The 14882-nt window shown below is 36.9% G+C and overlaps 1 protein-coding gene across 2 annotated transcripts in view; it reads right to left on the bottom strand.

Annotated features, from left to right (window-relative positions):
• Window positions 1-14882, bottom strand: part of DENND2D (DENN domain containing 2D) — a 48647-nt gene that overhangs the window by 21970 nt on the left and 11795 nt on the right. For both annotated transcript variants that reach the window (XM_039319083.1, XM_039319082.1), the window contains exons 5-6: window positions 6355-6432; window positions 5448-5588 (exon numbers count right to left, since the gene is read on the bottom strand). In XM_039319083.1, the coding sequence (XP_039175017.1) occupies window positions 5448-5588; window positions 6355-6432 (219 nt within the window). The remainder of the gene's footprint in view (window positions 1-5447; window positions 5589-6354; window positions 6433-14882) is intronic.

The raw sequence follows: 14882 nt of genomic DNA, 5'->3' as shown, positions 1-14882 counted from the left end.
ATTTTACAATCCATCTTCCATCTGTCCACTATTTGTCTATATTAGAACCATGAATAAATTAAATTTCCATGTGTTAGTTCTTCCAAAGATTTTAACTGCCAGTCTTGGCCATCCCATCTAAGTAACTGTGCATAAGAAACCATATCCATATTAACCCCTTTCCTTATACCTTCTATGGCATGCCGAGGTATAGCCCATAATGGTATTTTAAAATCACATTTATAATACTTCCTCCACACTCTAAGCAAAGAGATTCTTATAATATGAGACTTAAAAACCCAATCCACTTTTTTATTAAATATTAAATAGGCATGCCATCCAAAAAGTAAATCCCAACCTTCCAAATGAAGTATTTCTATATTTGTTAAATTCACCCAATCGCTGATCAATGTTAGTACTACAGCATCATAATACAATTTCATATTTGGTACCTTGAGTCCACCTCTCTCACGAAAATCTTGCATTATTTTAAGTTTCACCCTTGGTTTTTTCCCTGCCCAAACAAATTTATTAATACTTTTTTGCCATTCATCTAAATTACGATCACTCTTTAAAATAGGTAACATTTGAAACAGAAAAATAAACTTTGGCAGGACATTCATTTTAATAACTGCAATTCTACCCATAAGGGATAACTGTAAATTGTTCCAATTTTTTAAATCCTTCTGTATCTCCGTCCACAACTTTTCATAATTATTTTTATACAGTTTTGCATTGGAAGCAGATAATGTAACCCCCAAATATTTTACCTTATCAACAATTTCAAAGTCTGTTAACTTAACTAGAACCTGTTTATCACCATTAGTCATATTTTTAGCTAATATTTTGGTCTTATTATTATTAATTTTAAAACCAGAAACACGTCCATATTGTTGGATCAATTGTAATAATTTTACCACCGAACAAGTAGGTTGAGACAAAGTAACAACCAAGTCATCTGCAAAGGCTCTTAATTTATATTCTTTTTTATTAATTTCTATTCCTTTTATTTCTTGAGACTCCCGAATTTTAATCAACAATATTTCCAATGTTAAAACAAACAATAACGGGGATAACGGGCATCCCTGTCTTGTACCTTTTTCTATTACAAAAGCCTCTGACAAACCCCCATTTACAATAAGTTGAGCAGTCTGTTTTTGATATATATTAGATAGTACTTGTAATATATTTTGTCCAAAATTCATCTCCTTAATTAAACATAACATAAACTGCCAGTTCACTTGGTCAAAGGCTTTTTCAGCATCCAAAAATATCAAGCCTGCAGAGACTTGGTTATTCTTTTCTAAATACTCTAATAAGTTAATAATTTGTCTAACATTATTTTTCATATACCTTCCAGTTATAAAACCCGATTGATCCTTATGTATAATCTGCTGCAAAATCCCCATAAACCTATTAGCTAAAATTTTTGCAAAAATTTTATAATCCACATTTAAAAGAGATATAGGCCTATAATTTTTAGGCAATGTAAGATCTTGATTGTCTTTTGGAATCAGTGATATAAATGCATTACGCCAAGATGGAGGGATCTCTAACCCCTGTAATAAGTTATTAAACAATTCACACAACGGTTGAGTCATCTCTTCTACTAGAGTTTTATAATAAATAGATGTCAACCCATCCATACCCGGCGCTTTACCCAATTTCAATTGTTTAATAGCTGTAACAATTTCTTCCTTAGTAATTAAACCATTAATCTCTTTTTCCTGATCTTCTGTTAATTTAGGAAAATTAACTTTACCTAAATAATTGTTTATATCTGTATTTGAATATTAGTACTCTTGTATAATTTTTGGTAGTATTCTAAAAAAGATTTCTTAATCAATTCTTTCTGATAAACCAATTTACCATTATAATTTATTTTATCTATATTCCTCTGTTTCTGTTTCTTTCTTAACTGATAAGCCAACCATCTCCCTGGTTTATTAGCATTACAAAATGTATTTTGTTTCATAAATAGTAAATTGGTTGCAGCTTGATCAGCCATCAACATGTTAAATTGTGTTTTTAACAGTTTTATAGCTCCTTTCACCTTTTCATCTAAAGGATTTGAAATTAGGAGTTTCTCTTTTAATTTAATCTCCTCTTCTAAATCTTTACGTTTCTGAATCTGTTTCTGTCTATGCAAGTTATTCATTTTTATCAAAATACCACGCATAAAAGCTTTACTTGCATCCCACACCATTGACATTGATGTTCCCTTATTCATATTTAAAGCAAAATATTCCTTTAAACATTCCTTTAGTTTATGGACATTTTTTTCTTGTTTAAATAAATTCTCATTCACCCTCCAGGATCTCCTGTCTTCTTTCTCGGCAAACAGTTCCATCCAAACTGGACTATGATCAGACAATGTCCTAGGAAAAATTTTTACATTCTTCACCCTGTTGTATAAATCTGTTGTAATCAAAAAAAAATCAATTCTTGAGAAAGATTGGTGTCTATCTGAGAAGAAGGTAAAGTCCCTTTCTTCCTGGTTACGTTCACGCCAATAGTCTCTCAATTCCCAATCTTCTTTCATGTCAAAGAAGGCTTTAGGTAGCTTAGCCTGTTTAAAAAAAGTAGAAGAGCCTTTTTTATCCTTTTGTATATCTAAGACACCATTCCAGTCTCCCATTAAAATCACAGATCTATAATCCAACAAGGTTATTTTCTGATGTAGCAACCTGTAGAATTGCTCCTGTTGCTGGTTTGGTGCATACAGCCCCACGATAAGAATTTTCTTGCCATATAAACCAAGTTCAAGCATAACATATCTTCCATGAGGATCTGATTCTAACAGGATAGCAGATAAATTCTTCTTAACATAGATTACCACACCCCCTTTTTTCCCAGGGGCGGGAGATACAAAATGAGATCCCAAACGAGGATTGTTTAAATATTTTTGGTCTTTAGATGTAATATGAGTTTCTTGCAAACAGATAATATCATTGTTGTGTTGCTTTAAATAATGGTAGATTTTTTTTCTCTTTTGAGGAATATTTAATCCATTAACATTCCAGGTCAGGAGCTTTGCCATCTCCCTTGGCCTTGAGCCTGGAGAAGATCCCCTCAAATTCTGCTACTGAAGAGTATGTTGTAGAGCTTTTGGGTCTTGCTCCTCCCACCGGCATTGAGACAATTTGCTGAGTAGATTCTTTGATTTCTTTTTCTTTTTTCTGTTGTTCTTTTTCTTTGCGTTTATGTGCTGCACGGGTCATTCTCTGTTCTTTAACCTCTGCTTGGGACATCCATACCACCTGTCCAGCAGTCATCACACCTGTACCTTCCGGTTTCTGTTCCATCTCTTTATCAGTCAAAACTTTGTGCATCATGGGCAGAGGTGAGCCTGCACCCAGGACCATTTTGTAAAAATCCTTAGCTTTAGCAACTGTATTAAGTCTGTAACGTGTCCCCGCATGGCTCAGGACAATACCCATCGGAATCTCCCATCTAAATGGCATCAGTCTTGCTTTAAGTTCATTTGCTAAAAAAGCAAAATCTTTTCTGCTTCTTAAAATTTTAGGTGGAATTTCCTTTAATATAATAATATCTTGGGCAGCAATCTGGAATCTTTTGTTGTAGAAAATTTGCAGAATCTGATTTCGCAAAGACTTCTTAGCAAAATATATCACCACATCTCTAGGCAGATTCTTCTGTTTTGCAATCCAAGAATTAACTCTATAAATTCTTTCCACTTCCCCACGTAACTCATCTTTAACTATGTTCAGAATAACAGCCAAGTCATTAATCACCATTTCCATCAAGTCTTGGGTTTTATCTTCTTTCAGGCCTCTTATTCTCAAAGCATATTCCATCTGTCTATACTGGAACATAAGAATATCATCTTGTGAAGCTTCCACTTTTTTCTCCATATCTTGGAATTTATAATCCAAAAGTTCTACTGTTTCTTCAATTTCCTCCACTCTAGAGTCCAGCTTCACAACCACTGAGGCCACTCCAGATAAAGCTAAAAGTATATCATCCCTCAAAATAGTATTATTCTGTTCTAAAAGTTCCTTCATCTCTTGCTTCATTTCTTCCTTACTTTCAGATTTATTCTGTTCCAACAATTGCTTCATTTCCTCCCTAAACTGTGACACAGCATTTACCATTATTTCTTTAATGTCTTGTGCTGATGTACCAGATGGGGGAGGTGAAGGTGGAGTAGTTTTAGGTTGCTGCACTGAGGGTATTATTTTAAGTTGTTGTTGCCCAGTAGAAGTAACAGGAGAAGAGCTTAGGAGCTGTAGTAGCTGGTTGTCGTTTTGAAGCCATTTTAATTTATCTTCCTTTCTTCATAAAAATACCAGTAAAAAATAAAAAATCCAAAAGATTAAAAATAAAATAAAATAGAATAAAATAGAATCAATTTAGAAAACTCCCAGAAGATAAAAAAAAACTTAAAAAAGAAAACAGTATTAAGCAATAATTCAGCCAGTCCGTCTTTCAAAAGAAAAACTTTCAAAACGCCATTTTACTTTCACTCTCACTTTTCCGCCCGCGAGAAAAAAAAAAGAAAGCTCAAAAAATAAAAAAAAATCAGCACATACTAAATAAACTAAGTAAACTAAAAAAAAAATAAAATAAAGCTAAACTATAAATAAAGTCCTTTAAACAGTTCTGTCCGGTTTAAAATTACTCACGGTTACTTTAAATACGGAGATGGTAGCGGCGTTTCGCTTTGTTTCCGAAGAAACAAAGACAGCTGAGAGGCGGAGAAGGCAATGAACTCCGAGGGAGCACTCTTTCTACCCCCCTAAAATAAAAATCCAGGGAAGGTTAAGAGGTTCTACCTCTATTCATGCGATCTCTACCCCTTCCCTTCGCCCGGGAAGAGGATTGCGAGCCGCGGGCCAGCTGATGAACGCTGTGCTCCGCGGATCTAACACCATCTCAGGAGGATGGCTACAAAGTAGCCGCCATCTCCACCGCCTTAACCACCGGAAGTCCAATTTGCCTCTTAAAATAGAAGGAGGACAACCAAAAGTGGAGCTGAGGACAAGGTTGTTAATATGCCCCTTTTTTCCTCATTCCAATAATCCTGGGAGACCAATTTCAATCCTTGGGACAACTGGCAATTTAGGTGACATTTATTCATTATGGTTGCTACTTGGGCACAATTGCTCCTTTTGGAATACATTCAGACAAAAAGAATAATTATATATATTTATATATTTATAAACAATTCATTGTGGATAGGGTGTGGGCAAATATATGGAAGGTCTGATATTACTGATAGACACTCTCTCAAATAGAGGTTAGTCCTCTCAACTCAGACTTTTTACAGCTTACTTCCTGCTGTTAATCAAACAAATCTTATTAATTCTATGGATGTTCAATTGTTTTTCTTAAAACCTGTTGGGAGGTATTGGTTTATACATTTGCTTAATATAATTACTTTAATTATAACATTTAACTACAAGTCACGTTAGAATCAGCCAAAGGTATCTCAAGTAAGCACACACCTCTGTTCCGGATTCAGGAATGAAGCTTTTAATGGTAACAGTTCTTCCTGGTGCTGGGAAGGGAGATTCACGTAGGCCCTGCATAAAGGGGTAGACGACTGCTGCAGAGATCTGTCTCCTCTTCTCTACTTCATCCAAAATCTATAAGAAGAAAAAGGATACCCATCACTTTGCAGCTTGCCAACTCAACTCTTGATAGTGGCTTTACTCCTCCCGAAATTATTCAAAACCAACAGAGTCCTAAGCAAAGTAATGATGTGTAATAAATAAGTCCTGATACCATCTCCTACTGAATCATGTCTCCTTTAAATGCATTTCATCCTCAAAACCAAGGTGTAAGAACCAAACAGTCAAGAAACAGTAAGAGTGATAGATAATGGTTAAGCTAAGCTTGAAGAACATACATGGATCCAGCCATTTTCATTCTCCTTTCACAAGAGGAAACTAATTGAGAAGTTATTGTGAAGAATTGAGAAGAAGTTAATTTAGTTACATCTGGCCTTGAAAACTATAACTGAGGTGACATTTTAAATTTAGCTTCTTCTATTATTCATTTGTACACCAAGTTTTTCAAAATAGCTGGATTATCTAAACTGAGCTACTGTTCTCTATATTCAAGTTAAAATGCTATATTGCTTTTTCCATTCTAATAATGGTGAAAATTCTCTATATGAACAAAATATATATCTATGTGTAGCCACAGCCATTTCCCAAATATTTGGGATGAGGGACATGACTTTCCTTCCTTTCCTTTTTTCTGTGAAAGATCAGAAGAAGAAAAATATAGAAAGCTCATCTTATGATGAAACAAGATTAGGAACAGCAGATCATTTATTTCTGCCTATTACCTAACAAACGGATTAATGTTTTTTGTATTTAGGGGAACAGACTATTCTAGAAAACATACCTTTGAAAATAGTCCAAAGCAACCAAGACAGCTTACAATGCAATAAACTTCAGGGAGACGAGCATCTCGTCCAGAAGGCTGAAAAGCAATGATGTAGAAAAAAAGTCACCATTAAATTTCCTTTTAAAATTAAAATTAAACATCACTATTAAATTACACATCTATATTATGGAAATATACAAAACTATTATAGCACAAATATATTTGTTTAACCAAGTTCCCAACTTTTGATCCAGGGAACAATGGTATTCCAAAATAATGTTGATAATTTCTGGTGCACGTCCATATGCACATAGCTAAAACTCGGGACATCTAAAATTTGGTTTTTTTAGCTTCAAATCTTGGAATCTTTCAGGCAACTACCTGGTAACGTTACCAGATTTTATATGATTTTGACTTTCTCATTCAAAAACATTCTGTTCCATTTTGGGATTCCATGAGCTATCAAAAAGGGTCATTTGTGCTATAGCATATGCAGGCATTACATTGCTGACATCTAGGTTTTAAGATGGTCTTCCAAAACTTTTAAAGATGACTGAAAGAGCTGCATAATGTAAGTTTAAGAACTACTGGTATAAATTACAGGTAAGTTTAAACACCCAAAACTGATTTTCTTGATTTCAGAGTGGCCAAATAAATATGCTAGAACATAAAATGGCCTTTGTGGAGTCAGGATTACCCCTGTCCTTTACCACATGAGTCAGACTTTTATAAACATACATATCATTCAGTATGAAAAACAAATAAACCAAGCCTCAGATTGGCGCTGTGATTATTGGATGTTCTGACTCATTCTCTTTCTTAATATCTCATTAAATATACAACATAAGAAAGAGACTATCCTGGATAATTTTCTTTTTGACAATCTTCCACAGAATGTGCAAATTGGATTTAAAAGCAGGACGGAGCCCAATCTACCCACAGTGAACAAAACAAAAAAATGTTTATTCTTCACAAGCCAGTTCAATTAACTATAGCTTCTTCTTAAATACAGCTCAGACTTGAACAACTTGCACTGTATAGCTCTGTGCATACTGAAGGTGTTACCTAGTCAGATAATAAAACATCTTCATGAAAACAACCACTCTCAGAGTGTACCAATGACTCCACTGTGTATTTCCTCCAAGAACAATTTGTATGACATAAATTTAGTCTCAAAACTACCTGTTCCATCCCACTATTACTTTGGAAATATGATCATTTTGATATGAGATTTTTAAACAGAAAAAGTCAGATATATCCCACCCCAAAGAATCTAATCTGCAACTTAATATCTTGTGAGGCAAGGGTGTACTGCCTATTACTCTTTCCCCTTTAAACAAGGTACTGAATGAAGACATAAGCTGGCTCTGACTCTGGAGCCTCCCAGCCAGGTTATCAGACATGATGATAGTATATCTCAATCCTGGCCATGCTAAATTCCTATCAAACTTCAATCTTAAAGTATAACATTTTCAGGAAAGAAAGAAATACTTTTCAATCTTACCCACTCAAACCTCTATATTAATATTTTTTCTTTCAGTGAAAAAAATCATATCAGAAGCAAAACAAGGAAGACTGGATATGGGACGAAGACGTTAAAGCTGCACTCTGTTCACTTATAGCAGTGGTTCTCAACCTTTTTAATGCCACAACCCCAACCGGTCATAGGTCGAGGACTACCCAACCGGTCGTAAGTCGAGGACTTTCCCTGCCCGGGAGCATCGCGCATGCATGGTGCCGCCCCCTGCTCCAGCTGAGGCGTGGCTGGCAAGCAGCAGAGATGGCGCAGGCCGACCACTGGCTGGGCCACCAGCTGGCCCAGCCCAAGGGAGGTAAGGCACCCACCAGGCCCCACACGCGCCAGCAACCCTCCCTGCGCCCACCGGCCTCCCACCTCCCACTCCTGGCCCTCTTTTACTTACATTTTTAGTAGTTGCTCAGCAGGGAGGGGTGGAAACTTCCAGACAGTTCGCCTTCGCTGCAGACAACTTGCAGCACCGTTTGCAGAATGGGACTTTTGGCGGGCTCAGCAGGGCAGAGACAGCCTGGATAATTCCTATTGGCTTTTGAAAGCCAATAGAATTAGACTCTATTCAAGAGAGTCTATTCTATTGGCTTTCAAAAGTCAATAGAATAAAAGGGAGTAGCACAGCTAAGGAAAAGGGGAAAAAAATGGCGGACTGTGTTGTTTGGCGACCCCCATGAAATGGTCGTTCGACCCCAAATGGGGTCCCGATCCACAGGTTGAGAACCACTGACTTATAGGAATGCCTGTTCAACCTAAATGATCCAAAGAATGGTCATGCTTTAGCTTAAGGGTCTTCAAACTTGGTCCTTTTATGGCTTGTGGACTTCAACTTCCAGAATTCCTCAGCCAGGAATTCTGGGAGTTGAAGTCCACAAGTCATAAAATGGCCAAGCTTGAAGACCCCTGCTTTAGCTTATCCCAATTTTTTCTTGTTGCCTTTCTTCTAAACCCCTACAACTGAAATATTTATTGCAAATACCACTGGAGCTAAAGGATTGTGACATCTTTTCCCATCTTAAGGTCAAAGCTTTAAAAAAATGTTCACCTTAGTTCAGAAGCAGTTTCTGTTAATTATTAAACAGCCCTTCAAGTGTGCAAACACTTTAATCCTTTTTGGATATTGTGCCCTACATAATTGCGGACAGAGAGAGAGTAAGGTTCCACTTGTTGGCACTGACTTAGCCGCTGTACCACTGCTCCAACCATCTATACTTCATCAACCCCTAATTTATTATGTCGTTAAAATCCTGAGTCACGGCAGCTTACTCATTTACAGAAGTTTGCTCTATGGCTGAAACTGTTAATCATTATTTAATACATTATATTAATTGGGAGATACTTTGCAATTTGTCTTGTTTATGTTTATATCATTGTATCCCATTCATTCAGTAAACTATCGCCTAAGAAAATACAAAATAAATATTTCCTTTTAATCTATTCATTGTGCAAGTTGGAGCGTCTAAGACAGTGTTTCTCAACCTTGACAATTTTAAGGCATGTGGACTTCAACTCCCAGAATTCCACAGCCAGCATTGCTGGCTGTGGAATTCTGGGAGTTGAAGTCCACATGCCTTAAAATTGTCAAGGTTGAGAAACACTGGTCTACGGTTTATCTTTTTACCATTTTCAGCCCAATAGAAGCTGCAGCTGTGTCTTATGGGACAGAATGTTGGGCAGCTGCTCAGAATGTTGCTGACTTCCCCATTCTGAGCTCCCCCTTCCTCTTCCTTCCTCAACATCTGAGCTAGAGGGAGTTCTTTTTAAGAGTTTGGGAAGAATCTCCAAAGTCAGGTACTGCAAGCTTGCCTTAACTTTTTTTATCTTTTTAATTGCATCTCTAAAATTAATACATGGGCAGCAAGCCAATCAATGCAAAATGATAGCTATAAAACAAAACAAAAAATAGTTTCCTTGATTTTACCCAGAGAGATCATTTCAAAGTATGTTTTCGATACATATCTAAAGATCAAGCAAACTCCAAGAAGCAATAAGAGAAACATGTGAGAAACAGGTCTTCTTTATGAAAAAGGCACTTTAAGATTGTGAGGGATTGATGTGAGAAATAAGGAATGAAAGAAGAAACTAAGCTGGTGAAAGCAGGGTGGAGTGAGCTACTGACAGGATGAGAGGAGAGAAATGTGCACTGAGCTGCCACCTGTGTTTTATATTGGTTTTTCTCAGTGAACTCTGTGAGGCATATGACATGTGTTTCGTTTCAGACTACCTGTTAACAAAACCACTTATTAAAAAGGAAGCCACGGCTGGCTTCAGTTTCTAAATTGTGGTAGTTGTAAAATGTTCCAAAATGAAGTGTGTGACAACCTCACAGGTCTCAATATAAAAACATTGCTATGCATCAGGCAGCTACAAGAAAAAAAAAAAAAGGATAAATATGAATTACAAGTGGTGTACTATATATAGAAACCAAGAGTCCTAAAGTCCATTTGCAAATGGAACAGTGTAACTCAGATGCTACTACTTGTCCCTAACTCTGCATTTCTTTTCAGTATCCAGGAACACCCTCCCTCCCAAGAAAGTTTTATATTCTAGAGCAGGGGTGTCAAACTGGCAGCCCGCAGGCCGGATGCATCATGCACAGACCATAGCCACCCCGGCTCCGCAAAGACAAAAAACATCATGATACATCATTTGACATGATCGAGTTTGATACCCGTATTCTAGAGCAGTGGTTCTCAACCTGTGGGTTGGGACCCCATTTGGGGTCGAATGACCATTTCACAGGGGTCGCCAATCAACGCAGTCCGCCATTTTTGTTTCCCCTTTTCCTTAGCTGTGCTACTCCCTTTTATTCTATTGCAGTGGTTCTCAACCTTTTTAATGCCGCGACCCCCAACCAGTCGTAAGTTGACGACTACTCAACCCGTCGTAAGTCGAGGACTACTCAACTGGTGCAGCACCATTTGCAGAATGGGACTTTTGGCGGGCTCAGCAGGGCAGAGATAGCCTGGACAATTCCTATTGGCTTTGGAAAGCCAATAGAATTAGACTCTATTCAAGAGAGTCCATTCTATTGGCTTTCAAAAGCCAATAGAATAAAAGGGAGTAGCACAGCTAAGGAAAAGGGGAAAAAAATGGCGGACTGCGTTGTTTGGCGACCCCCGTGAAATGGTCGTTCGACCCCAAATGGGGTCCCGACCCACAGGTTGAGAACCACTGTTCTATTGGCTTTTGAAAGCCAATAGAATAGACTCTCTTGAATAGAGTCTAATTCTATTGGCTTTCAAAAGCCAATAGGAATTGTCCAGGCTGTCTCTGCCCTGCTGAGCCCGCCAAAAGTCCCATTCTGCAAACAGTGCTGCACCAGTTGAGTAGTCCTCAACTTACAACCGGTTGAGTAGTCCTCAACTTACGACCGGTTGGGGGTCGTGGCATTAAAAAGGTTGAGAACCACTGTTCTAGAGCCTTTTCTGTAAAGCCACTTTTACTATTCTTTCCTCCTAACTAGGGGCCTGAAAGGACCTGATACGCAAATGTTGCTGTTTCTACAATGCACTTTTACCACACATCAGAAATAACTATACAGCTGAAGCATATGACATTGTAAGATTTTCCTACATCACTAAATGTAGGAAAAAATTTCACCAACTGTCATACTGAATGTGTCGATAGTTCTTAGAAGGCCAGTGCTTGGGCACTGCATCCAATATTTTTTTTTCTCCTAACCCTAATGGTTACTAGATGGCAGCAAAAAATTGCCTTTCTTAAATTTATATGGAGATTCTTAACCATCCAGCTCATGATTGTCCCAAAAGTGCTTTTTCAAAAGGCAAGTGGACTTTCTTTGTTTCACTTGAAGCTTCTTGGATGAGAAGCTAAACATTTTAAAGCAAAACAAAGAAAGTCCAGTTGCCTTTTTTAAAAAGCACCTTTGGGCCTTTCTTAAATTGTTGATTGTTGGTAATCAATCTGCCAATCAATCAACTGATTAGCCACTAGATGGCATTAAAGATTTAGTTGTATTTCTTTGCTGCCCTCTGGTGGCAGTTAGTGGCCAAAATGTACCCACTGTATAGTATAAATATTGTGGAAGATCTGAGAAAGGGGTTTTCCTATCTGTCATGGATAGATAAATGGTTCTGCATTTCAAAATATAGCCTATAAACTGACCGTGGAAACCAGGTTTCCAGTTTCCTGCATAACTAAAACACTGCATCACAAGTGCTGAGCCCAGCAACCAGGTGAAGGGTGTAGTTCAATGGTACATTTGCTGGCCCAGCTGCAACCAAGCAGATCATCAACCCTGGCCACACATCATCTCAAGCAACTCCTCATCCCTAGGTTGTCTACAAGTCCACATCCACAAATCTTTACAATTGTTCAAAATAACTACTAAATTATATATTTCAAGGAAAAACATTAATCCTATCAAGATCAGTAGTAGCTATTATTATTTCTTTCTTCCCCTTAATTAAAATATAAAATTATCAGTGAATACATAAATTAGGCCAGGGGAGGAACTTAGAGGAATATATAAAAGTAGTTTCTTTCAACTTTGTAACCTTCAATTATGAAGTATCAATTTATACTACCATAAATATTTAACTACCAATCCTAGCATCCCCAAGTCAGTTTGATTATTGGGCTATCAATGATCATCTGACTACAAGTTCTATCACTCCTACATATCAGGCTCTTAGTTAGAAGAGATGACTAATTTATTATAAATTCATAATCTAACCATTTGGCGGTCACCATGTTGAAGAACACTATTTTAAATAATTCAAATGAGATTGTGTACACCAGCAATTCAACATAAACTTACCCCATTATAAATCTTATAAATCTCATTTGCAATTCTGTTTGGAATCAGCATAATTTTTTAAAATAATTTTTAATAACAGGAGGAATAAACAGTGGCTGGGTAATAAAGACATACCACATATTCACTATTTTTAACCTAAATAACCTTATTTCACTTCACATAGATACCATTCCCGAAGCAAACCCTATCATTCTTTTATAACCACAGGGAAAATATCTTCTTAAAGAGGTTCTTTCGACTTTGAGACATGAAAACTTTCCATAAGCCAGTTCTTTCCCTCTTTCTAAGCCTATTCTACAGTATTGAAAACTCACTTCCCATCTGAGGAAACTATCAAGAAATTAGCAAACAAATCAATTACTGCCTCTCATGAGATAATCAATAAGTTGGTGGATGAGATAGTGTGAGCTTAACATTTTTAAAAAACCTGCACTTTTGAATCTTTTCTATTTGTCCTATGTTTCCTAATACAAACTATGTATGTCTTTGGAACTTCCTGAATTTGAAAGCCAGACATTGTTTATTGCCTATAGTTTTTTTTTTTTTTGCTAGGTTTCCAGAGAAAATACAATAGGCATGGCTTTCTCATCAAAGGATATTTTCTCCAAATATCTAAACCCCATCTTTACTCCTGAATCGTCCAGCCTATGTGGAAAGATGAAGTAGCATATTCCCCAAATGCAACAACTATCTTTGGTCCAAACTAGCCAAGTTAAGGACAGCCATATTCAATCACAGTGCTTTGTTGTAATCAGTTGTGTTCATTCTTGATTTTCTAAAAACATGTGCTATCCCATTTCTTCCTTCATTCTCTCTTTTTTATCTTTTCTCTTATTTTATCTGAAGCATAATTAATTAAAAACATGCATTTACCACCAACCAGCAAATCGCTTCATTCCTATAGTTCTCTATCCAGACATTTTAGCTGGCTGTCTCAAGGAATCATTATTGGTATTCTCTACCTATTTCAAACCACCGGTCTGGTTTTTTTCTACCTTTCCTCTCCATGTTAACTTTCACCTCCATGTTTGTGAAAGGTAGTCATTTCTCATTTACTCTTTGTTTATTAATAAAGCTAGAAGTAATAAAGACCAATGTTATAATTTTTATTGGTGCAATAAATCTAGTGTTCTTCTTATCTAAGATGGTCCAGAACTTTGAAACGTAGTTTCAGCTCCGTCCAAAGTTACAGAGCTATAAAAGGTATGTTTGTCATGAGGGCAATCCAGAGTGGGCTAAAGCTACTTTTCTGGCTTATATTTTTCAATACAAGATTTTTATTTATTCCCCAAATAAGTCAAGTTCTCTGAAGTTGGATATAACTGCTTTTATATTCTAACAGAACAAATATTTGGCTGCTTTCCAAACCCTTTAAGTTTCACTGTTTGGTTATCTAAAATATAAATTTAGATATTGCACTAAGCCAAACTGACTATTTGGGTTTTGGCTTAAATATTGTGTAGTTTATTCATTAGATTTTTATCCCAGCTTTATTACTTTACAAAGAACTCAAGGCTGCAAATATACATAATATTCCTTCCATCAAATTATCATTAAATAAACCATAGCTTAGTGCAATTGCAAATCTAACTACAGATAATTCATTGCAAAGATGCTAGCCTATTCATACTAACAAAATGTGAACACTACTGTCATAATTAAACTAATTCAGTGCATAACATGCCTTTCCAATTCTATATTTTATCCATGTGCTCAATAAAAACTTCGATCTAATATGGCTTCTGAGCATACAGGAATGCTCAGAAGCCAAATATTCTTCCTAAAAATAGCCTGCTCAAGGTTTAAATGTGAGGTCACTAAAATGCCACTTTTTCCAATGTGGTATCCTTAAGATTGTTGGATTAGAAATTCCATAACTGTGGATTGTGGAATATTGCAGACCTTGCGTTAGGGAAGCAAAGCACATTGCTCTATTGCTGAGCTGTGTGGAATGGTTGCAATTTTCCAAGCGGTCACAATACAATGCAGTTGCTCAAAAAATGGTGGCTGCTTCCAGGATCGCCCTATAGGGCCCAGCAATGGAGCAGCCTGTTCTCCTTCCCTAACTGAAGCTCTGGAGCTCCAGAGATGTTTGAAAGGTAAGTGTGCAATGAGTAATGAGGAGGATGTGGGGCCCAATGACGTATGAAGCAGGACTAAGGCTTGCAGGAACTCAGTGAAGGATGGGGGGAGATTTACAGGGGACTCTGCAGCAGCTGTAACTTTGGGATCAGG

Source organism: Crotalus tigris, unplaced genomic scaffold (assembly GCF_016545835.1).
Source record: "Crotalus tigris isolate CLP2741 ecotype Arizona unplaced genomic scaffold, ASM1654583v1 scf7180000022411.5474196:2289641, whole genome shotgun sequence".
NCBI classification, from domain to species: domain Eukaryota; kingdom Metazoa; phylum Chordata; class Lepidosauria; order Squamata; family Viperidae; genus Crotalus; species Crotalus tigris.
This window is presented reverse-complemented; position numbering and strand designations above follow the sequence as displayed.